General features: G+C 33.3%; 1 protein-coding gene across 1 annotated transcript in view; it reads left to right on the top strand.

The window, feature by feature from the left end:
• Positions 1 to 25809, top strand: part of LOC136987070 (talin-2-like) — a 56763-nt gene that overhangs the window by 15347 nt on the left and 15607 nt on the right. The window contains 19 exon segments of the mRNA XM_067284706.1: positions 1071 to 1298; positions 1386 to 1505; positions 1591 to 1788; positions 5349 to 5488; positions 11912 to 12005; positions 12082 to 12171; positions 12993 to 13115; positions 13195 to 13338; positions 13419 to 13580; positions 16882 to 17022; positions 19588 to 19769; positions 19846 to 19978; positions 22623 to 22724; positions 22795 to 22965; positions 23031 to 23177; positions 23294 to 23395; positions 23485 to 23604; positions 23749 to 23895; positions 23966 to 24135. Of these exon segments, the coding sequence (XP_067140807.1) occupies positions 1071 to 1298; positions 1386 to 1505; positions 1591 to 1788; positions 5349 to 5488; positions 11912 to 12005; positions 12082 to 12171; positions 12993 to 13115; positions 13195 to 13338; positions 13419 to 13580; positions 16882 to 17022; positions 19588 to 19769; positions 19846 to 19978; positions 22623 to 22724; positions 22795 to 22965; positions 23031 to 23177; positions 23294 to 23395; positions 23485 to 23604; positions 23749 to 23895; positions 23966 to 24135 (2714 nt within the window).

Genomic DNA, 25809 nt, shown 5'->3' with positions numbered 1-25809 from the left:
TGCATTTTATTAACCAGAATCATATATGAACGTATGTAACCTGTCATAATGAATTGCTGCTCCAGACAGTATGATCAATGTCTATCCTCAATTTAACATATAAGGTTGGAATTGCTGAGTGATACGTATAATATTTATTACTCGGGAAGCCTCGTTCTAATGGTCCAAGGGGGATTCCGGTCAGTTCAGCACCTGAAAAAGGCCTTGGTGGAGGCCGAAAATGTTAGTAGGTTTTTGTATCAAGTACAACACTGGTAAAAGGTTTTGTTTGTGACTGTTTAATCTATTAAATTCCTGCTGAAGACAATTTATATTAATGTAATAAATGTTATGTTGTTTTAAATAAACAATAACACAATAAATATTGTATTTTATGGCATGTAAGGTGCACATTTCGGCACAGAATATTTAAGAAATGTATTTAATGTATTTAAGCTATCTCATACCTTCGGCACTCAGTCCCAGAATACTCTTTACTGTATTCTGATTTAAAAAAGTAAAATTTGAATGCACATATTACAGTGCAAAATTAGGTGCTGCTAATAATAGTAATATGTTTAATTAAACAATGACATTTTTATTCAAGAGTTGGCTAAATTGAGGTTACCTGTAATTTATCAAAAGGCCCTTTGGAGAATTTGTTACCCTACGAGAGATTGCAACTTCACATGTAAGACTTGGAGCAATTTTTTGGGAGGAACAAAGGTTGCATCTTATGCTATAAAATATTGTAATTGTTTACATTGAATTTCAGTATTCAAATGCTTATTATATGCTAATATATTTATAGTTAATAATACATAAATTTGTGTATAAATATAAAACCAAAATCATATGAGATCTTCATTGGATCGTGTCTGGAACTCTCCAACCTGATGATCTCGTATGCAGATTAGTTAGACCATTAGTTGTAAGTAAATGCTTACTGGAAGTAATTTCAGGTTTCTCTATGGTTATTTCTATTTTAAAATCAAAATTTTACAGATTTGTTAAGTTATTCTGTGATAAATTATAAAACAAAAATTATTTAAGATTCAATAATCATTAAATTATTTCAATGTTTGATGTAGGCCAACGAAAATTATACGGGAATTGCAGCTAGAGATACGGCCAACGCATTGAAAATCTTGACGAGCGCCGTGAGAGGCGTGGCCGCCACCTGTAGCGACTTGCCCACTCAGACGAGAATAATCGACAGCGCCCGAGAAGTCATGGATAAGTCTGCCCATTTAGTCGAAGAAGCTCGCAGGGCGGTACACAATCCCACCGATGTGAGCAATCAGCAGAGACTCGCACAGGTATTGTCGTCGTGCAGTATTCAATTATAATTTTGAATGTGCTATTATTTAATTATTCGTTTATTTAATGTGTTCATTTTTTCACAGGTGGCAAAATTAGTTTCAAATGCACTAAACAATTGCGTAAACTGTTTACCGGGTCAGAAAGACGTAGATGACGCAATTAAAAGTATCACTGAAGCTAGTCATGCATTAAATGCACAGCAGGTACTTAAAAACAATCTTAATTAAAAATCACACACACACACGTGGATGTAAATAAAAATAATTATATATATATATTTTTTTCCAGTTTCCATTATCAAATAAGACTTACAGCGAACTTCAAAATAATCTAACCAGTGCCGCAGCAAATTTGAATGAAGCCGCTAGTAACGTAGTTGTTTCGTCCAAAGACACTCCGGCTAATTTATCTAATAGCGCAAAAAAATTTGGCACCGCTTTTGAAGATCTTTTGGGATGCGGCATGGAAATTATTGGTCAGACAAAGGTAATGTGTTTTAAAATGTATTTAACAGTTTGAATTTTAGTGCTTATTTCCTTTAATTTTATACTACACCTTTTTTAATGTAATTGATTTGAAATTTATACTTAAAAAGTTGTTAAGAAACATTGACTCCACTTAATGTGTCTGTTACCATTATCTAAATACGCTGAGTGATTGGTTTATGAACAGTTCAGACTATGAACAAATTAGATAACGAACACTTTCGCGAAAGATTTTTATGTTTGGATAATGAACACCTCACAGAACAAACACAAGAAGAAGTGACGTAAAATAATGAATACCAAATGGTCTTCCCTTGTCTTCGGGCAACAATTCAGAACTTTTCGGAGCGTGGGAGATGTCGACATCGACGCTCAACCCCGTATTATACTGATCGGATAGTATTCCTCCGAACTTTTGAAACTCCCCCTTGCAATCCTAGCCTTTTATTTTTCTGACAGAAAGAATTTTTTTTCTAGTATTCACGAGACCGTCAGGCAGACACTCGTTACGTTTTTCATTGGTTTTTATTTTCAAAAGGTGAGAGTATAATAGCAAAGATAGAGAGTGGGCAGAAGATGTCTGATGTTCCTGGGCAGTATGGCTTAAACAGGTCTGTCGTAGGCCATAATTCAATCTTATCTAAGAAAGATACAGTATAATCAAGAAGACTCAAGCAGCTTAAGGGAGTAACAAAAATCACATCTGAGAAATAAAGAACATTGAAGAGTTCATAATGGAACCCGAAACTGATCTGACAACAGAAGAACACCAAGAAACTCTGCGAGATATGTTTTCTGAAAAAGACGATTAATGCCGACATCTGCTATTAAACACTTTTTGAAGAAGTGGGAGGATGTCAGAACAATGTTTTTAGAATGGCATCCAAACCAGGTTGAGGTTAATAGGCTTGGAGATCTCTACAATGACAATGCTATTAATTACTTCTGAAAAATCTTGAAGAAGAGAGAAAAGCGATTGATATTGGGCAGATTCTTTAACGCCCCACAAATAGAAAAAACATAACTGATAAAAATGCAAGACTGTGTACATATGTATTTTTATTATTACACATAAATAAACATAGTAAGAAAGTATATAATTTTTTTATTTTTGGGAGTCTCCGGAATGAATTAATCAAATTCCCATAAAAATCTACGGTAAATTGATAATCGGTTAATGAACAATTCGGATAGCAAACAAAGTCTTGGAACGGATTATGTTTGTTAACCGATCACCCGTTGTATGTAAGATTTTTATAATGTGACATACACGATATCCAATCTACTCGATTTTGGCCTGTTTCCGGGTTCACGGTCCGCGAGAAAATTTGGGTCGTCCGTGGGGAAATTTGGACATCGATCAACTGAAGATTATGCGAAGGATTACAGAAGAAATGCAAAATGCTTAGTTGCCTTTTTTTTACTCATTGGAGATTTTTATTCGAGTCTAAAACCAAATACGAAGTGACTGTCATCAATAAATAATGAACAATAAGCAATATTGTGAGAGCGATTGTCATCCTTTGTGGAAAAGCGCTAAGAATCCATTTCAAACAAGCAGTAATAAACTTTAGGGTTGCATTAATTTGTTATAATTAAACATGCAAGTTTCACATTAATATTAATATGAGTTAAATATTAATATAGTAAAATCAAACTTTTATGATCATTCTACAGATTTTGTATCGTTTTAAAAAAATTCATGATAACGGTCTGCGGGATTCAAAATTGTGAGCTTAGTGGTCTATGAGGTCAGAAAGGTTGCTGACTGCTGGTCTAGACCAGTGATTCCCTTTTTTGAGCCACTGCCCCTTTGGTTCCATAAACTTATATCCAATGCCTCTAACCCATTTTCCCGTGTGAGAAAGGCTTGGAAATATTCTTAGAGAAACTTTTCTACGAATCTCACACTTTGCGTCCTTATCGTACATTGTTTTTCATATATGAAAACCATTAAACACAATGTTTCTTTTTACCCATTTTAACGGAAGAAAGGAAAAGGTTGTCAGTAACCCCAATCCTCTCCTGCAGTTACCATTCAGTATCCTGCCTCCAGCACCTCCTGCCACCCACTTGCTTCTTTTTTGCCCCCTTAGAGTTACTCACTGCCCTTAGAGGGCCATAGTGCCCAATCTGAGAACCCCTGGTCTAGAGTATTGACAGAAAAGTGTGACAGCAAAGGTCCAGGTTGTTACCATGTGGCATTGACAGCCCTTTAAATATATGTACACGAATCTCAGAGTATCGACCAACATTCTACGACACATTTTATTCACATACCCGAATAAACGGATTTTACAGAACAGTTTAAAACTACAGAGTTTCAAGGAGAACACCCTGTATTATTATTATTTATAATTTATATGTTTGAAGAAACACTTCAAAATTTTCCAAATATAGCCATCATTCAACAAAATTATGAAACAGCATTATAACTATCATAATTTCCTGTCTGTAATTCACAGATTACGTGCTAAAAAATCTTTCAGCTTTGTCAATATGAATTATAAGTCATTGTAGAATAATGTGTGACAAATTTCTATAATATGAAAATGTGCCTAAAACCATTTTAATTTTTGTTATGTTAAGAAATTGAAGAAATCTAATACAATAAAATGCAATAAACAACAATGACAAAATGAAAAAAAAAAAAAAAATAGATGCAATCGACAAACTATGCCAATAAAATTTGAATTTGAACACGGTTGCCAAAGAAAGACAGGTTCCATCAATAAAATGCGGTTTGCGTACGGCTAAGTGATGTACAGACATAAGATGTTATAACTTATTGTTAGATTTTATTACTTTCAAAACCTGATTTGTGTAGTATTCCATTGATCTCTGATACTTAATGATTTCATATTTAAATTTTTAAGTATTTAAATATGAAATGTTATTTTATTTAATTTATGAAAGAGATACCAAACAAAATGAAAGAACATGTAATGTAGTGTTATAATATGATTTCCAATGTCGATTGTTCTTGCCCCACGAAATAAAAAAGTTGCGTTTCGTCTTGCCCGTTCGTTTTTCTCTTTTACACTCTTCAAACAGAATGTCTCAAATAGACTCAGTTTTAATAGTGTTTTATGAAATTGTAATGCAGAGCCGTAACTAGGGTATGGCCGACGTGGCTCCCGCCGTAGGCGCCGATTTAATAAAGGCGCCAACGAGAAGGTTTTGGAATAATATGTATTCGAAATTAATAACGCAGAAAAACTTCTATAATTATATTTATATAGTAATTATTATCCGTAATTTCTACGAACATATAAAAATGGTGGTTTATTTCTGAAATATTTCTATCTAATAACAAAAATTAAAAAGGCGCGCCATTTTTATTCTTGGCCATAGGCGTCCAAAATCCTAGTTACGGCACTGTTAGAAAAATATTCATCTGTTTTTTAAATATATTACGTCTTTCCATAAATCCAAATCTTAAAGCTTAAATTCTGTATTATCATCTTACAAATGTGTTTTTTACATTTTCCTGAGTTTTTTTCATCGTTAGCAGAGAATATTTTCTATAAATGTGTTTCATAAATTTTAATCTAATTTTAGGACACTGAAGTAAGAGGTCAAATGGTGGTCAGTTTGAAAAACGTGTCGATGGTGTCCAGCAAGTTGTTGGTGACGGCCAAATCGGTCGCCGCGGATCCGACCGCTCCCAATTCCAAAACTCAGTTGGCATCTGCAGCCAGGTAATATAAAATTTTTTCTATCTAACTATCTCCTTCTCGGCACTGTTTAAATCAATTAATAAATAAACACGCCTGTTTTATATTCGCCGAGATTATTGTTTTATTCCGAACGTTTTCGGCATACTATAATAGGCCATCTTCAGGTTTTACATTTTTGTTCGAAATGGTAACATTCGAATTTATTTGAATTTGCATTTTAAGTTAACGGATTAACATACTCTCAAAACGCGTTGCTAACGAAAAACTTAAAGTAAAAAATAAATAATAAAATATAATAACTGAATAATAACGAAGAATTTTGCATCTAGATTAATTAATTGTGAATACTAATTCCTATACAATCCAGCCCATATTTTTATGGATTATCAAATCCCATACTCAAAGTTAATACTTCTCCAGTGTTCTTACATTGTCACGCGAATAATTGTTATGTTGATATTAATAATATAAAAATATTACGTCGGGAAAGAAATGCTGGGATAGCTTGATCAGATATAACAACCGTATACGCGATGTTCACTGTATGGGTGATGTTTCTACCACTAACGGCTAATTTGTACCGAGATCCGTTTGTGAAAATCCCTACCGAAGAGGCCGATAATGGCGAAATGCATTTGGGGTAACATAAACTGAATAAAAACTTCCGTACATCAGAAAAGATTGGAAAATTAATTTATCCGTGTATTATTAAACAGTACAAACAAGAAAAGACTTTGATTATCTGACTCTATCGGTTTTTAAGATAAGAGTTTTTTACGAAATAATTTTTATCTTTTAAAGTATTTTTATTAATATCATCTAATTACTTTTGGGGGAAATTTTTGAATTGAAATAACATGACTTCCAGTTTACGTCGGAAGTTTGTATATAGTTAATAAGGGCCTCCTACCCCTAGGCCTTCCATATGTGGTCTCTGCTTTCGTCTATGTAACTCCGTTCTCGAGATTAAAGAAAGACAGACGGACAGACGACGGATGGATGATAGCGGGAATTTATGGGTCTACAATTTTTTTCAAATTGCAACCCAATGAATTAGGAATGCAATACATCGTATTTGCTCAAAAAAATTAATTCTAATATTATTGACTTAAAAAAATAAAGCTTTACGTATTTGACATTTTTTATTCATGATGATGATATCCTCTTATTTTTCAGTTTTGTTTTAGCTATTTGCCTAATACCAATTGCTATATATTGAGACAAGCAGTTTTAATAGTCTTTTCTTCTTCTTTACAGTTAATTTACATTCCATTGCTGATTTTCCTAATACATTTTTGTTAAATTTTATATCAAATATGCATAAATACATAGCAATAGTAGGGGCTTTGCTCTCGATCATTTTTGGCAGCCCGACCCTGCTATTTTGTATCACCTTATGAAGCTTTCCCTATCTGCATTGCAATTTATAATAATTTTGTATATAAACAATATTACTTTTATATATATTGATTATGTTGAGATTTTAGATTTTCTTGATAACATTCCCGACATTATCTTTAACTGTACCATTTCATATTCTGTAAGAAGTCTGCTTCTATTCAAACATTTCGTGCTGTTCGGCGATCGAGCGAAAAAGTTCGTAGTATAGTACGTGTGTTAGAGAATAATATCTTACACATGTATGGTTATGGTGTTGTATAATGTCAAAAATTAATGCATTTGAACATGGGAATTTTAAATGAGGGTTTGATTAATCTACATATAGTGTGTTTTCTCAAATCTAATACTCACCCAATTTTCGAGAAGTGGGTTGGCGACACCGAAACTTCCACTGGCCACGTCATTGCCGTGCGCGTCCTATCTTAGTCAAGTTCAAATTTCTAGTCGGCATTTGGAATTATTTTGTACCGCATGTTAAATTAATTTAATCTCCAAAATTCCGAAAGGAAACCGTGTGTTTACCGATAAATTAAAAAGGGATTATTCGTTTTTGAAAAAGTTTGCAATTGTATCGACAAAGTGAAATGTGAACTGTACTTTTCAGAATTTTCAATAACTCATGGTGGGCGTTAGGATATTAAAAATCATTTCAAATGTGCAAAACATAAATCAAGCCTAGTAGCAGCGGAAGGAACTTCCTCAAATATATTCTCATACAATCTTCACTTCCTCAGCAGATTACTTACAACTATACTCAAACACCAGAACACTTGCCGAGCTTACTGCAATTTTAATTTCTAACGTTTTCAACCTATTTTTGTAGGTCATCTTCAGGAAAATTTTACAGTTCTACATTCGAACATAAAGCTTTCGAATGTAGAACTGTAAAATTTTCCTGAAGATGACCTATAAAAATAGGTTGAAAACGTTAGAAATTAAAATTGCAGTAAGCTTGGCAAGTGTTCTGGTGTTTGAGTATAGTTGTATATTCTCATATTTTAAAGGTAGCAATTTAAGTGACAAAGAATTTTTAATAGCAGCTAAAGAAGTAATCTTTGCATTTCATGTTGCTGTTCACAATCTCGGCTTTAAGTTAGCCAATTGTTCATCGAAATTGATTTTGAAGCTCTTTGAAGCAATGTTCAGACTAGCCAGAATAAAATGTAAAGCTTTCATTGTTAATGTGATTGAGCCACTGTTGTTTCAGCAGCTTTACAAAGATTCAAATAAAACAAATTTTATGACAGTATCGGTAGATTCTTCCAACAGGAAAGAAATTAAAACTCTGCCAATTGTTGTGCGGTATTTTGTACCAGATTGTGGTGTAAAAGTTAAACTTTTAGACTTTCGATCAGTTCCCGGCAAAACTGCAAAAATACGGGCAAACCATTTAATGTCAGTTATAGAAACTCATAATATGGCAAAAAAAATTATCGGATTATGTGGAGATAATTGCAATACTAATTTTGGGGTGTTAAACTTAGAAGAGAAAACAATATTTACAGTAAAGGTACTCCTCGCTTTATGACCGAGTTCCATTCCGATGACTACGTCGTTAAGCGAATTGGTGAATAAGCGAGGAGCTTGCGCCAGGAATATAGGTTCGTTGTAAAATTATACAAATTATGCACAAACTTCAAATTTATTAATAAAAAGACATGCATATGTACATATCATTTGTTTATTTGGTTATCTGGAGCTATAGAGGGTCCAGGTAAGGGAGATGACGATGATGAAAAGTTGTACCTTCAAGGGCAGAGGTTCCGGATGTAACAGTCGAAAAGAAACTCATGTGGTTTGCTTTGTAATCTTTTTTTCTTGATAAATTTCTTTATAGCACTTCAAAAGTTCACTCATCCTACATTCAACTTTACTAAAACATTCAGTATTTGGATTCATAGCCTCAAGTTCCAACATAGGTGCATTAATTTTGGAGAGAACACCAGCTAACCCATGTACCATAAATTTCTTTTACACTTCTTCAGTTCTTTCCTCTTCTTCCTCTTCCAAATGCTGCATCGCTTCTAACTCTATTAAATCCTCATTTGTTAGCTCTCCATCGGCATAATCCACTAATTCAACAATGTCTTCCACTTCAACATCTAAATTAAGCACATTGGCAAGGCCCACTATTGTTTGAATTACATCAAACTGACTAAAAAGTGTATAGTAAACCTATAGTATGCTCAGTTCGCATGTCACCAATCGCCACTGATCGACACCCATGCTGAGAAAGGGGATTCCCCGAATTGCAAGTCGAAACTTGATTGGTCGTAAGTGTGAGTGGTCGTTAAGCAGATAGGTTGTAAAGTGAGGAGTACCTGTAGATTGAAGAAGGAACTAGGAAGAAATATTGTTGGCATTAGTTGCAGTACTCATGTCGTACACAACTGTCTTCAAACTGCAATTGATGTTTTACCTATCAAAATAGAAGTTTTAGTGGTCAAAATTTATAAATATTTCCACATTTATGTGAGAATATGGGTGAGGGCCCTCTAGTTGTCAAAGTTGCAAGACCCACTCACTTTGTCACTGGATGGCTATTTGATAAATTGTTGTTGGGATTGTAAGATCCTTTCGACATCAGGACCTTACACCAGTTAGGATAGTTAAAGGTTGCGTCCTAGTGCGTGAATTGTAAACAAATGTTGAATAGGAGGGCTGATTTGACTGTCGAGTGGGGAGCACAATGGGTAAGTTGACAGGGTGTCCGTTATTCCAAGAAAGACAGGTTAACAGAACAAAAAATAAAACAATAAAGCAGATATACAGAGGTAGTATAAGTGTACATCTAAGATGCAATATATACTTATTCTATCCTAAATCCAGATCGCCGAGAGTTTACAAGTAGTTAATTATCATACCTCTGTCGTATGCGATGATAGAATATCTGCCGAGGCTCGGGACAATATATGCCCATAGCATAAAATTTATAAGGATGATCTTTTGGGGACTATACAGTGGAATGACTCCCTATGATCATTTCCTGAGAATGTCCTCCTGAAAGGTTGGATGTGTGACCATTATATATCCATCTAGCATGGGAATTGGGTCTCGCGACCATCTGTTGGCAGTGGTGACATCTGCAAATGTGTCATCACTGGACAAGGAAGTTTAAACAAAGTCGACTCATAGGTCTCCTATTTCTTCCATTTGGTTTTGGATTCTCCTTGTGGATGTTGTTAACTAACAACTTTCTCACAATTAACAATTGATTGTTTAATATATTTTTGAACCGTTTTCTGGTAGATGTAAGGGGGAAGGGACTTTTTGTGAAAAACCCCTCTTTAACACAAGTATCTTAGTCGATTGTTTACTGTTAGAACAAACACCTGCTTGTTTGTTTTCTAATTACTGTGGGAATGGATAAGTTTCTAACTTAACACATGTTGCGTAAAAATTTTACAAGAGAATAGCCCTCAGATCCTCACATTTATATGATTCTAGTCACTCAACTAAAAGAGCTTTGTGAATTTGTAGATGTAGAGTATAAAAAGGTTCTTCAATAAGACAACACCTGTTTTCTTTTGCTGCTTCCAGCTATTTACAGAATACTTGAAATCTATGAAGGATTGAAATCTTATTTTATTCCACATTTACAGAATACTTGAAATCTATGAAGGATTGAAATCTTATTTTATTCCACAAGAACACAGTCCAGTGATGATAAAACAGTTTTTTGATAATGATTGTGGTGAAATGTATGTGGTTTGAGCAAGGACAATTCGAATTGTTTAACAAAGCTATCTTGATTACGGAAAGTACAAAAGCGACTGCAACTGATATTGTCGGTGAACTTGGAAAATTAAAAATAAACCTTGAGGAAAGACATGATAATAAATTTATGCCTCAAGAAGCAAAAGAACATTTTAGAATACTAGAAAATAATGGAAGTATTAATATCAATACAATCCTACAAGAGTTTACAGCATTTTAGGACAGATGGCATTCTTACATTGAGCTATGGGAAAACAGTTTTGGTGAAGCAGAATATTTTACTTGGATAAATAACAATGAATTAACATGGTCTGAAATTGAAGCTTTGGGTGAAAAAATTAACGAAACTGTTGCAAATAATGCAATAAACATGGATCAACTGTTTGATGAAGTAGTGATTTGCGAAAGCTTTCTGGTTAGCTAACTATGAAATTTGGAAAATACAAGTGGTGAAGAAAACTGGATGCGACTTTTCAGTCATTTCAAAGAAAAGAACATTTCATTGCCCAATCTTGTTCAAATTACAGAATACATTTTCAACATGCCGGGTACATCTGCACCAGTCAAAAGAGTATTCTCAATAATGAATATCATATGGTCCGAAGAAAGAGGTAGAATGGCTGAATCAACCATTAAAGCTTTACAACACAGCAAAATTAGCAGTAAGCTAAATTGCTGAAAATTTTTCAATGCCATTAAAACTAACAAAGAACTTTTAAAGTTCGCACTAGTGATACCTTATTAAGAAGTTATTAATATTTATGTTCAGTTCAGTTATTAAAAATTGCTTTTAACTCGTTTTTTGTTAACAACTTCTTTATTTAGCCTGGTCTTATTTAGCCTGGTATTTATCGTAGTAGGCTTTCTCAAAATTGTCCCAGTTTTAGAAAAAAATATTGCGGTAAGCCTATGTATAGTATCACACTGAAATATCTGAGTACATGTTCTTCAGCGTGTTGGATAATTCTCTGCTGGATGTCATTCGCTTGGCTTGCCATAGTTCAAAATACCACTAAACCATTCCAAAGTTATAATCAAAGTGGCGATACGAACACTTATCGTGTCTGTACCGACATCATAATATGTGCAAATTGTCGAGCAGAGCGAGGAGCAAAGTACGAGAATGAGGCTTTGTTAAGTAGATGTTGTGCCCAATTACAATGTGTACTCTAATTTTTGAGACCAGAAAAATAAAAAAAGGCACACATTAGAATCGAGAAAACATGATATAACGTTAATATCAAATTAATTTTCTGACTTTTTAAAAATAATTATAATATTTTAAAAGTGAAATATTTATGAAAGAATGTTATAATTTTATTACAGAGCGGTTACCGAAAGCATCAATCACTTGGTGAACGTGTGTACGTCCGCCGCTCCGGGTCAAAAGGAGTGTGACAATGCAATCAGAAATATTCAGGTATTTCTTAATTCTTTTTTTTTTCATTTGTCTATTTTTTTGCAGAATTAAAAATTTTCACTTTATTATTAATTAGATGATGAGACCTTTACTGGATAATCCTAGTGAAGCTGTCAATGATGCAACTTATTTTGAATGTTTGGATAATGTTATGGAAAAATCTAAGGTAAAAAATTCTTACGTATACTAATTACGGTAGACTGTTTATTGTAACACATATATTGTTATTAATTGTTTAATATTGTCAGAATTAGAACAGTCCAAAATGTGTTAATAATAATGATAATTGAATAGAAACACATACATCACACTACAGAAGGCCACTATATTGAATACATGTCATATTGTGAGAAAATTCCTGAATACAGACACACACACTGATACACTTCTTTAATTTCTGTTTTGGTTACTATGCCTTGACTTTGGTCCGGCATAGTACACAGCCACCGGTGTTAACCGAGTATATCTCACTTAACCCAACATAATAATAATTAATATTATTATTATTATTATTATTATACCTGAACCTAGTCCAGCATAGTACTAGGCATCAGTATCAACTAGGATTGTGTGTTACTTGGTTGTAAATTGTACACAATACACCAATAACATAATAATTACAATGAATAAATCTTTAATTTATACATTTTTAAAAATTGTTTTAATATGTTAATGTCAACGTCAATAAAACCAGAATTTCTACTAATTGTAATCATATTTACTCACTTAATAATAACACCTAATAATATTAAGCAATTATAATCAAGTATAGATGAGTCCCGAAAAGATTACGATAAGAAGAGCGTATTGCGTATCTGTTTTCACATACTGGTACATTTATGAAATAAGCAGTTTCTTCTTGTAATATTTCAAAATATGAAATGTAGTTATAAAAAAATTTTTTACAGTTAATTAAATTGTTAATTACCCATTTCTTCCTATATACGGAATTTAACGGATTTTTAAAATATTAAATTTTAATAATAGAGCTTAGGAGACGGAATGACTGGAATTGCCAATCATGCCAAGCAAGGAGCCCGTGAAAAATTTGGCGAAGCGGTGAAAGACGTTTCGGATGCCATTTGCGGTTTGATCGAATCTGCTGCGCAGGTAATTCTTCGTTGCATGGAAACAATAGTAAAATTTAATTACTTTAAAATTTATCGAAACAAATTAATTAAATTTGCAGGCCGCTTATCTGGTCGGAGTTTCCGATCCGTCCAGCGTGACCGGCAGACCCGGTCTGGTCGATCCCGTCCATTTCGCTAGAGCCAGCCAGTCCATTCAGATGGCTTGTCAGCAACTAATTAATCCGACAAGTAATCAACAGCAGGTTTGTGTTTTTAAAATAACTTATAAAAATAAATACCGTGATGTTTATATAAATTACATTCTTAATAAAAATCTTTATAGATTCTTTCAGCTGCCACTGTGATTGCTAAACATACTTCGTCTTTATGTAATTCCTGTCGGTTGGCATCCTCCAAAACTACTAATCCTGTGGCCAAACGCCAGTTCGTTCAGTCCGCCAAGGACGTTGCTAATGCAACCGCAAACCTTGTTAAAGAGATCAAAGTAAGTTTCGGTTAAGTTATTTTGACAAATAATAAATTACTCTAAAATATATCACAATTTATTTTATTTAATCATTGTTGTAGATTAAACGGACTTCAGAAAATTTAAAAGTTACTTGTACTCTTACTTTAAAATTATACTTTATTATTTATTTATTTAATTATGCTTTGCTTCATTATTTATTATTATTAATATGAAGGCTATTTTTTTAAATAAGGTTAGTTTTTTAATAAGAAGAAAAATACTGTAAATATCATTAAAATTTTTTTTTTTCCATATTCTACATACTTTTATCTACTTTTCTACATAATTTCCATTTTTGTTTAAACATTTGTCATACCACTCAACAATTTTTTGAATTCTGACTTCAAAAAAATCTGCCTCCTGTGAAGAAGCCCAATCCGTGACTACAGTTTTCATTTCTTTATTGTCATTGAACCGTTGACCACCAAGGAACTTCTTTAAGTATCAAAACAAGTGAAAATCACTGGGTGCAAAGACTGGACTGTAAGGTGGATGATCTAGATGTTCCCATCCAAAAGAACTGATTAGATTTTGTGTTTGTGCAGAAACATGTGGCCTTGCATTGACATGGAGCAACATTACACTGGAAGACAGTAGGCCACGTTGCTTGTTTTGTATGGCACGCCGTAGTTTTCTCAAGGTCACACAATATGCATCAGAACTGATTGTTGTGCCTCTTGGCATAAAATCTATTAACAAAATCTCTTTCCTGTCCCAAAAGACAGTTGCCATGATTTTCGTGCTGAAATTGTCCGGTTGTCTTTCACTTTGGTTGGCGAAGATGTGTATCGCTATTCCATTGACTGTTGCTTGGACTCAGGAGTAATGTGAGACACCCAAGTCTCTTTTCCTGTAACGATGTGGTTCAACAATTCATCTCCTTCCTGTTCGTATCGAGTCAAAAACGATAAAGCACTGCCCAATCTTTTTGTTTTCTGATCGTCAGAAAACAGTCTTGGAACCCACCGGGAACACAATTTTCGATAATTCAGTTTTTCCGAAACAATGGTATACAAAACTGATCTTGAAATCTGTGGAAATTCAATTGATAACCTTGAAATCGTGAATTGTCGGTCCTCTCGAATTTTGTTATCCACATCATGAACCAAATCTTCAGAAATCAGAGAAGGTCGGCCAGAGCGTGGCTCATCATGCACATTAACTCGCCCATCTTTGAACATTCTTACCCATTTTGAACTTTACTGTCACTCATAGCATTATCACCGTAAACTTCACAAATCTGATGGTGAATTTTTGCTGCTGCCAAGTTTCTTGCACTCAAGAATTGAATAACAGATCATTTCTCACAGTCGTCGGGAGACTCAATTTTCTTAAACATTTTAAACTTCTACAGCTCAGCACACAGACAGACGATATGGCTACAAATGGCATCGAAACATGCGCCAAACTTGCTCGGAGCAGAAGCGCATGCGTACTGCCGTAATCACGCGTTATTCTCACTCTCATTCACAAATGGACCTTATTTAAAAAATAGCCCTCGTATTATTATTATTATTATTATTATTATTATTATGGGGTGTTGATGGAGTGTATGCTATTTTCTTATGTACCAATGCTTAATGCTGGATCAATGTCAAGGCATGGCTACAGAAAAGATTGTTTTGTTTGTTTTGTTTATTTGTTGTTTGGATGAGGATATTTTAATCTGATGGAAATTAAATTAGCTGAAGAAATTAATGTATTTTTAAATCAAAATTTAAGTATGCAAGGTGTAGCAGATTAACCTTATGGTTTTTAAATATGGTCATGACCGAAACTGTAAGAGTAGGAGAGTGATCTTGAGTACACATGCCATTAAATTCTAATCATCTAGTAACAATTAAAATTAGTGTAAAATAATAAGAATGCATTTTGTTGTATGAGAACTCACGTGAGTTATATGAACAAACCTTTATACAGAGTTAAAGTTATTGCTTGATGTAGCATAGAAACTTTTGGAATGATTTGTCCATGTGTCTTTGAAAACGAAGAAGGCAGGACTGTGACAGTAAATTCAGCTCATTGCATTCACTGCATTCACATTCATTGCATTAAAATGCTTCACAGTTTTCTTGAACTGAAATTGTGCCAGTGTGTGTTGTCGAATACCAAATTCTGTGGTTTCGACGAGACGGATGACAGTTCATACCTGAACAATTCAACACGAGACCGTAATCAGATGTGACCAGGTTGAGTAATCAATTTCATTGAATTACTTCTGAGAGCAATGCCTGCAATTTCTTTATCTGTGGATAACTTGAGTAAGGTATGTGAGAATTGATCAAGGACTGTGGCAGAACTGAAGCATAAGAATGCAAATGAAGCAGCAATTTCCCATAAAATGTTGCAGAAAGTCATACTAAGTTTTAGAGAACAATTGCAAGAATGTATAGACAACAATAGAGTCTGTTTCCTGTTGCACTTTTTGAATATTGTGTCCACAAACACAATATTCAAAAAGTGATTATTTACGAACCCTACGTTAAATGCTTTAAAAAGTTGTACTTCATTCTAGCCCTCGTTAGGGTCACGACAAGCATGCCGTACATCATTTTACAAAAATGGGTTACCTATGGGCAGCTCCATTTCGGGCAATCCGTGTGATTTTCTGGGCTGGCCAAAGTGTACCACCAGCTTGTCTTAACCCTAAATGCTTCAAGATTAAGTGCAAAATGAGGATAAATTAATTTATCATAATTATGTAACTTGTATATTGTTTTCATTTAAAAACAGTTGGGCTAATCTGCTGCACTCCATACGTATTAAATATTTTCCATAAGTACAAACAGTAAGAAACTATCTATTATTTTTGCACATATAATTAGCATAAAATATTTTGATTATAATTTGAATATAATATAAAAATGATTATATTTTTGATAAGTCTACTATCTTCATTTTCTCATATATACCATACGAATGCAGATAATTAAGATAAACAAATACTGTGGCTCCATGCCAAATGCAACAACACACCATTACGACCTCACGTCGGCATTCTTTTACCAATACGGTACATCGTCGGCATTCCAATTGGGACGTGAGGGTGAAGGTTGAGAAATGGCTCGATAATGGAAAATTTATGGCTAGGAAAGAATTTGAGAAAATTGTTTATTAAACTTGTAACTCGAAACTGGGATTTTTTTTTTATCCCTTAAACTTTGACTTAGCAAGGTTTTACTGTGTGTACTGTACATATATCACAATTTTTGAGATTAAAGCTAATTATAAATTGAAAAACTTTAAATAAAAATGTTTGAATTTCTTATTTCAACAGATTTTAGACCAGGAACCGACCGAAATTCACAGACAAAATACTGCCTATGCAACTTCACCATTAATTGAAGCGGTGGAAAATTTAACCACATTTGCTAGTTCTCCCGAGTTTGCTTCTGCGCCAGCAAAAATTAGCTCAAAGGTATTTAAATTTATTCTAATAACTAATTTAAATATACTTTTGACTTATTCTATTGGATTTATAAATTTAAAAAGCATTTAATTGTAATTGAAATTTGTAAACTTTTATATTTCATTTTGTTTGCTTTCGTAAGAATATAACAATAAATTTTTCAACAGATAATCAATTGATGCTTAGTATATTTATAATGTACCATGTACATAAAATTAAGATTTTATCGTTTATGAGATTTAAAATATACATTTCCAAATAGAGTAAGTCATCTAACTGACCGAATACTTACACCTAGAAATTCAAATGCTTATTTAAATTTAAAAATTGAATCCATTTATTAGATATTCCTTATTCCGTTGTTATTAATCTGTAATTATGTATTTTATAATTGTTTTATTGGCACACATTCTGTCTAAGTTGCACGATTAATCATCAATATATATTACAAAGGAGGTGTACAATGTGCGTGCCGCTAAAACTCAAAAACAAGTCCCGGTACGATCGAGGGAGTTATATGGTGTGGTAGCCCTCTATCCCCCATCCATAAAGAAGGTTCCCGTTTTTACCTGAAGGGCGTGCTGTTGAAGATATAAGGGCTGGAAGTTTTGCCCTCTAGAAATTTCTAGAACAGTCCAGAACATTCGAGAGTATTCGAGAGCCTCTCACAACATTCCAGAATGTTCCGGGATGTTCTGGAACTACACCTTTCGATTTCGATTTGCGTCTAACACCGGTAAAAGGTTCCGGAAAGTGTTGTTATGTTCTGGAACATTCGGGAACATCCCAGATCATTGTGGAACATTCCAGAACACTCTCGAATGTTGTGGAATGTTCTGGAACATTGTGGACCATTCAAAATCTTTTTTTGTATGGGTGGGACTACCCATTGGTGGGGGTATATAAAGCAAGATCCGTCGTGGGTTCAAACATCTTAGTGTGCGTCACAAGAACGCACACTAAGAAGGGATTTTTTGAAATTCCTCCCCACGGGGGGGAGAGGGACAGGATTAAGGCTTAACACTTCCATCAAAATGGACGTGTTAAGTAACAATGGAAGTGTTAAGAGAAAGCGACGTGCAAGACACAGATGCAGTTTTTTTCGTTTTTGCGGAAAATTGAACATATTTTTAGACCCATCTAAAAATTCTCTAATTAGTCTGGAAACAGGGGGACCCAATTCTTGCATTCTGTGAAAATGGGTAAGGTTGACTATAACGTAATAATCTTAATCTTCGCTATCGTTACTTTTGCCTGAGCAACGCCAGGTCTATCTGCTAGTATAAAATAATGCACGATTGAAAATATTTGATTATCAAAGAACGATTCCGATTATATAACATTCCCAAATTTATCACTCCATTCTGAATGTTGATGCTTTATAATGAAAACTAATGTATTATTGTTAACTAAATAACTATTACTAGTTTCCATTTGGCAGTAGTTACTCGTTTAATTGAACAATTTGGTTAATTATTGCTGAATATGTCGATTATAATTAGCATATTTTATGATAATTTTCCAAAATTTAAGCATTTGTGTAAACAATTTTAAATTTTTATATCGCCATTACATAAGACAAACGACTAAATAATTTTAAAAGTACGACCGCAATTTAATTACAAAATTAAAAAAGTTTTGAAATTTAAAAATTTTTATTATTAATACCCTTCTGCGTCTTTGATTATTTGTCGTGTATTTTTCTTTATGGTGGATAAATATTGCCAAGTTCTCGGATTTATCTCGTATAAAATAATTTTAATATAATAATACAAATTCTAATCAAAAAGTAACTAAACTTTATTTATAAAATAAGTGTATGCAAGTCGTACAAAATTAATCTCTGCATTTTCAAACGTTTAAAAAACTACTGGAAAGCAGATTCGGAATCGACAGAAAACTGAGAAGTTTGCTGTTGTAATTGAAAATTGTAGTTATCTCCGCTAGAAATTATCGATCAAAAAGTTTATTTATATCGTAACTTTTATCCCCTAGAACTAATATATGCTTAATATTTTATTTGGCATTTTAAAATATAGTTTGGTTACTCTTTGATTCTATCTCCGCTCTTTTTAATTTAATAAATAATCGAGCGATATTTCTTTATTTTGAAATTTGCCATTCTGATATTTGATCTTTAATTTTGTTTGGTTGCTTTATGCTCACTTTATTATTGCATACATTCTTAAAAGCTTATTACTTGTACTAACACTTGAATCACAACTTTTCATACTTACGTTGCGGAATAAGATTTCCAAAGGTAGGTGTACCTTACATTTTAAGTTGCAAAATGTATTTTGTTTTCTAAATTTTCATTTCAGTGCATCGTATTAATAATATAGTCATTTGAATATTTAAGTAGAATTTTGTTTGTATTCTTTACCGAAAATATTTCGTCAAAAACAGCTTGATTAATTTGGATCTGCCAAAGTGTTATCAAATTTATAATTTTCTCTGGAATGATTGTTTGGTTATAACAAGTATTTTTGCTATATATGCATGGATTACTTTTTTATAAAACTATTTTGTATCTTTAATCTTTCCCGAAACTAAAGTTTTTATATTACGTGCCAGGCAAGGGCATCTCAGGAACCCATCACTTCTGCCGGCAAGTCGATCATTGACGGATCCTGCAACATGATTCAGGCCGCAAAATCTCTGGCCGTCAATCCCAAGGATCCTCCCGCTTGGCAAACTCTTGCAAATCATAGCAGAAGCGTGTCCGATGCCATCAAGACGTTGGTGTCTTCGATAAGGTAATTATTTACAACTAAACTGCATTTCCACTATTTGAGCGACGTTTTGAATTTAAAACTTAATTTGAATTTTTAGAGACAAAGCTCCAGGACAAAAAGAATGTGAACAGGCCATCGAAAGACTGAGTGCTTGCATAAGAGAACTGGATAGAGCTTCCGTCAGTATCATCAGTCAGAGTCTCCAACCTCGTACTGATAATACGCTGAAAGTAAGTAAAGTAAAAAGAAGTCGATTGCTTAATTTAACTTTTATAACATTAGATAATTACACTAGCACAGAAAATTTATCACATCAAAGGTTGTTGCTGGAATATGTATATTTTAAGATTTGAAATTTATCATCATTATTAATGTGAAGCCAATCGGTTATAAAAGTCTGTAGTACTGTCATACGAATTACGCTTATAAATTTTACTAGTTTCGACAACTTGGACGTTTGATTTCCGATAAATACAGTTTATTTGCATTAGTTCCAGCTTCATTTAAGCGCAAAGCTTTCCAAGCTCTAATTTTTCACTTATAATAATCGAATCTGTGCTTAGATAAACTTATTTGTCTGGCATTGTAATTTTTTCAAAACCGCCAATGTATGTATGTCACAACTTTAATTCAATCCATTCTCTGTGAATAGGGTCGCACTTCAATTGATACTGGATATTCCTATTCAAATTTGTGGCTGCTTGCCATATTTTTAAATCCTCTTTATCATTCTTGCGTATTCCTAAACATTTTCTTTGTTTTCTGTCTCCCCTTCATCTTCATTTTTCCCTACTATTGTCAATTGGGGTTTGTTATGGACACTCTACATGCTATAAAATTGATCAAATGGGATGGAATAGAGAAAAGGGTCCAGAAAGAATAAGTTTGAGTCGGTGAAGAAAGGGACTTTGGAGTGGTGAGACCTGGCAAGGAAAGAAATGATTGTTGGCATTTTTGGCTAGAACATTTAGATGGGAAAAGAGAATTACTGCTTTAAAGAACTTGTAATCACCCCGAAATTAGGGATTTTCAGGATAAATCTGTAGCACGTGGCATGTGGAGTAAAAGAGGAGATATTGTGAGTAAAAGTTTTCATTTTTTTAATTTGTCAATTGGTCAGACAATCTTATGATTGCATAGAAGACTCTACTATCACCTAGCAGGGTCCACATTGCCAACTTCCCTATAAAAAAAAAATTGTCGTATTTCTTTCTTACTCTTAATATCTCTAAACTACAATTATACTACTTATTAGTAAAGTATTAGTAATAGTTTTTGGTTTGTCATGTTAGTCACATATTGTAATTTTTTGGATTAGAATTCCTTTTGTTATCGTGAGTGTGCCAAATCCCATTTTAGGTGTTTTATTGTCCAAGATATTGCTTAATTTGGCTGCATTTCTAAAAAATACATTCCTAGAGCTAAAATTCCAGTATCATATTGTTTAAATTGTCTTACATTTATCTGTTTATGTTGTCCAAGTTCTGTATTAAATGCAGTTTGTCTGCTTCTCCCGCATCTTAGAAATTTGCATTGTAGAAGCCGATAAGTAGAAACATTACTTTTATATAAATAAATTTTAAAAATTATGCATTTCTATATCTATATCTATTTATATATATTAAAAGCAAAATGTTCTGTCACCACCAACTGAAACTGAAACTAACACTTTACACAGAAGTGCTGTAACTAGAGACTCAATTCTGACTACCTGAATGAAATATAACCAAATTAATCAATGCAGACAACAAGTACTTTATCCACATTTTCTGAAATGTTATGTTTATAATAAAATAAAATAAAAATCTGTATATCTGTATCTGTTTTGTATATATATAAATTTATCTATATCCATATCTCTCTCTCTGCTGCATCAATAGTGTGTGATAAGTCCTTCAAAGAGCCCAAAGTTAGTGCTGACATTGACATATTCAATTATATTATTTTATTATTTTTAGTCTTAAATAAGTTGTATTTATTTATTTATTATTTATTTAATTTTGCCTACTTTTTAAAAATTTTAATTATAAGCGAGTTAACATTGATTGAACTATTGGGCTGTCTAATTTTGATTAATTTTGTATGTCTTAATAACATATTTACAAATAATTTCTTATAATAATTTTATATTTATGTAAAAATAACTTAGATTATTCTTACGTGGAAATTTGTGTCTTCCCAATAAATCTCCTTGTCGGTGTGAATGGCGTCGATCTCCGTCGAGTTACCGGTTAGTCTCGTAAGGACACGCAAATTTTCTTTGGTTAGATTATTTCTATTGGATCTTAAAATGATTTCTGCAATTGAAAAACTTTTTCGACGTCGGCAAATGATAGAATTAAAGGCATTTTTTGTGCCAGTTTGGTCGAAGCCGTCGTTATTCTCCCGTTACTTTTCCAGAAATTTATTTGCCGTTCTTTCCGAAACTGCATCTTTATATTGTGCTAGTTTTCTGCTTAGAACGCTCTCTTTGGAAAAATTAGCCAATTCCGACAGTAATTCGATGGATAAATCTGTTGAAACTATTTTAGGATGATCAATAACCAGACAGATCTCCAAAATGTAATTATCGGATGTTTTCCAATCACCAAAAGTATCTGTAAAAATTACTGACAGGTGAATACTATCCATGAATACTAAAAGGTATTTGAGTAATCAAGATCTCCAAATATCCCATCGATAAAAATAATTTAAATACTACAAATACTTCTAATATCATGTCGTACATGCAGACATTGCCTCTTCGGCCAGGGCTCCTAGATAGATTGAGTCAATTATACCGAAGTGTTGGTATAAGTTCCCCCGAATTATGGAATTTTATTGACTTTTATCACTTACTGACTAAATTTTAATTGCTTATTAATACTTTAACAGGGTTTTCAAGAGCAAATGGAAAACAGCGCTTCCGAAATTTTAGACAAAATCGACGTCGTCGGTTCTGCTGGTAAAGGGGAAGCAGAAAAACTCGGACATTCGGTAAGAATACGTGTAAAAAAAATTCAAATTTATAGCAAAACGATTAAACCTTTATTTTGTGCGTGCATAGGTGACGAATATGGTCGGCTATTTCGATCCGCTAGTTAAAAGTGCTATCGGCAGTGCATCAAAAACATTAAATTCCAAACAACAAATGGCAATTTTGGATCAGACTAAAACAGTTGCAGAATGTGCACTCCAGTTAGTGTACACTGCAAAAGAATCTGGCGGAAATCCTAAGGTAAATAAATTGTTCGGTTTATTTTAGAATATAAAATGGATCACTCTTAATGTTTTACTTTTTAGGCCACGCACCTGCATGGCGAAATAGACGAGTCGGCAGACGCCATGAAAGATGCCCTACAGGACCTGTTGCACACATTAGAAGTTGCCACCACAGAAACGGGAGTTATCACAGGAGTGATTGAATCCATAAATAAATCCGTCTCAAAAGTAAATAACAAATATTGATAAAAATAATTTAAATACTACAAATATCTTTAATATATGCATTGCCAAGTAATTATTATGCAATAATCTAATGTGGCAGTGCATTTTCCAATATTTAGATGGATGATTATCAAGTTAGTTCCAGTCAAGATTCTTTCGTGGATTACCAAACCAGAATGGTAAATTCGGCAAAAGAGATTGCCAGAATTGCCCAGGAAATGGTTAGATTATGTTAAAATAAAACCCAGTATCTATAACAATGTTATGTTACTTATTATATTAATCTAATTTGTAAAATTTACAATTGTAGATAACAAAGTCTACAACCAACGTGGCTCAACTGGGACCACTTACGGCAAGAATGTCCCACGAATTTGCTAACTTGGCTTCAGATGCCAGAGGAGCCATTTCTGCCACTCCAAACGTAGACGTGAGTCCTATTTGAAAGTATTTGGATCCGTTGTATTATATTTGTTGTAGATAGATAATTCATTATAGCTGAAATATTATATTATTTTTTGTCAACATGTTATAATTAAACAGTGTACGAGTAAGAATGTTGTATTATATGCAGGTTGCCGGAAGAATTCGGTCAAGTGTTCAGGATCTGGGGAATGCATGCATACATTTAACAAAATCTGCTAGTTCCTGTCAGAGCAATCCCGGTGACAGTTTCAGCCAACACGATATCGCCGACAATTCCAGAATCGTGGCAGAAAAAGTACAAAAGAAATTCTCTTTATTTTTCTCAAATTCGATTTGCTGTTACATTTTGGAATTCTCTTAAATAGGTTTCCTTCGTGCTAGCCGCACTCCAGGCGGGATCTCGTGGAACGCAGGCCTGCATCAGCGCCGTCAGCACCGTCAACGGCATCATCGGAGATCTGGAGACCACCATCATGTTTGCCACTGCGGGGACTCTGCACGCCGAACACGAAACCGAAACGTTTGCCGATCACAGGTAAGTGCGGCCATTCTCAAATTGTTTTTAATAGAATTAATTACCTTTTTTTTACATTTAATTTATTTCCACTTTATTTATTTAATTAATTTTTTAAGAGTCATTATAATTTTGATACAATTTAAATGTAAATATTACTATATTTTCTAATTGAAACTATTCAATGACATTGGTATTTTGAATTTTGAAAATTAAATATTACTCTACATAAAATATTAATAGAAAATGAGCGACATTTCTCGTAGATCAATTAGTTAAGTAATGCAGATACAAATTTCTAATCTATTAGTTTGATTATAGTTTTAACTGGATCAATAAAATATTTAAGTAACTCGTATACGTTCGTTTCCAAATACATGCTAAATCATAACTGTAGACCCGACGTTGACTGAGAGTCTTCTCGTAAAATGTAGTCTTGCCTGTAGTGCTGGATGCAAGTGTATTCATAGTAAATAGCTTATTTTACGGACATGTTTCAGATGTTTACTGTGGCACCATAGAAAAATAGTGCAAAGTATGTGAATTGGTGTTGTTAAAACTAATGAAAATAACAAAATATCACCAATAAATATATTGAGACACCTTTTGTTTGGAAGAGCTGACTTCTCTCGGAGGTGGACTATAATAAAAATGCCTTAAAGTATACTATGGCATTTTTATATACAATGCTGCAACAGGTTTACTTTTTTTCATGGGTAGTGTATGCACAAACTATTCATCTGCAATTCTAATTCTCTGCAGCATTTTGAATTTTATCTTAAATCAAACATTCAATGATTTTTTTTCCCACTCTTTCAGACCTTTTATGGTTGGACGAGATTGTTCTCTGTGATAAACAAATTCTGCATGTATTGATACATTGAAATTGATCAAGTTATCTTGTAGTTGGTTCCTTGCAAGGGATTTTCCATTTTGTGCACCAAATATGAGACAGATACTTTTGCAAAATATTCTATGAGAGTTTAAACAAAGAGTAAATGTTAAAAATTGAGTATTACGTATGATAACACGTCTAATTGAGGCATTTCACCCCGACGACAACTCCAATACACTGTGGCAATTGTGTTAAATTTGTTCAATATTGTTTTAGATTCGTGCTAATGAAACTAACATTATAATTAGTAAAAAAAGATATTTTGTGTGATAAACCAAAGAAATTTTCATTTCTCGATCACTACTACTACGTAACAGATCCGATTGGTTTGTCCCTTGAGGCGATTTTGACTATTTTTAGCACCCATGGGCAGATACGTATAATACAAAGTATATTGCGAACATAAGTGCATATGCTATGTTTCTGATAGACTAGCTGCAGTGTTCAAATTTCTCGGTAATGAAAAATATTCAAAGATGATTCGATGCCACATGCAATCAAAATCTCGTTATTGCCAAAATAAATTATCTCGCATTGTTTTAAATAACTGACAAGGTTATATTTACATGCACAGACTCTCCTTGTTATGTTATTTGTAACTATGGAATATGGAATTGCACTTTCTGTTCGTAATAGTGGAAGTGTTTGGATAGTGCACGGGCCAGATCAGTTCCGTGGACTGTCACTAATATAGAACATTTATTTGTCCCTCGTTTAAGATCATTTTGCCACTTTATTTTGTATTTCTATGGTAAATAATCCAAATCTTTCACTTTATAAGGAATGAAAATTGATAATTG

The sequence above is a fragment of the Centruroides vittatus genome, unplaced genomic scaffold (assembly GCF_030686945.1).
Source record: "Centruroides vittatus isolate TY-2023 unplaced genomic scaffold, ASM3068694v2 scaffold_1444, whole genome shotgun sequence".
Lineage (NCBI taxonomy): Eukaryota > Metazoa > Arthropoda > Arachnida > Scorpiones > Buthidae > Centruroides > Centruroides vittatus.
Note: the sequence above shows the minus strand (reverse complement) of the source record. Positions and strands in the feature narration are given on the sequence as shown.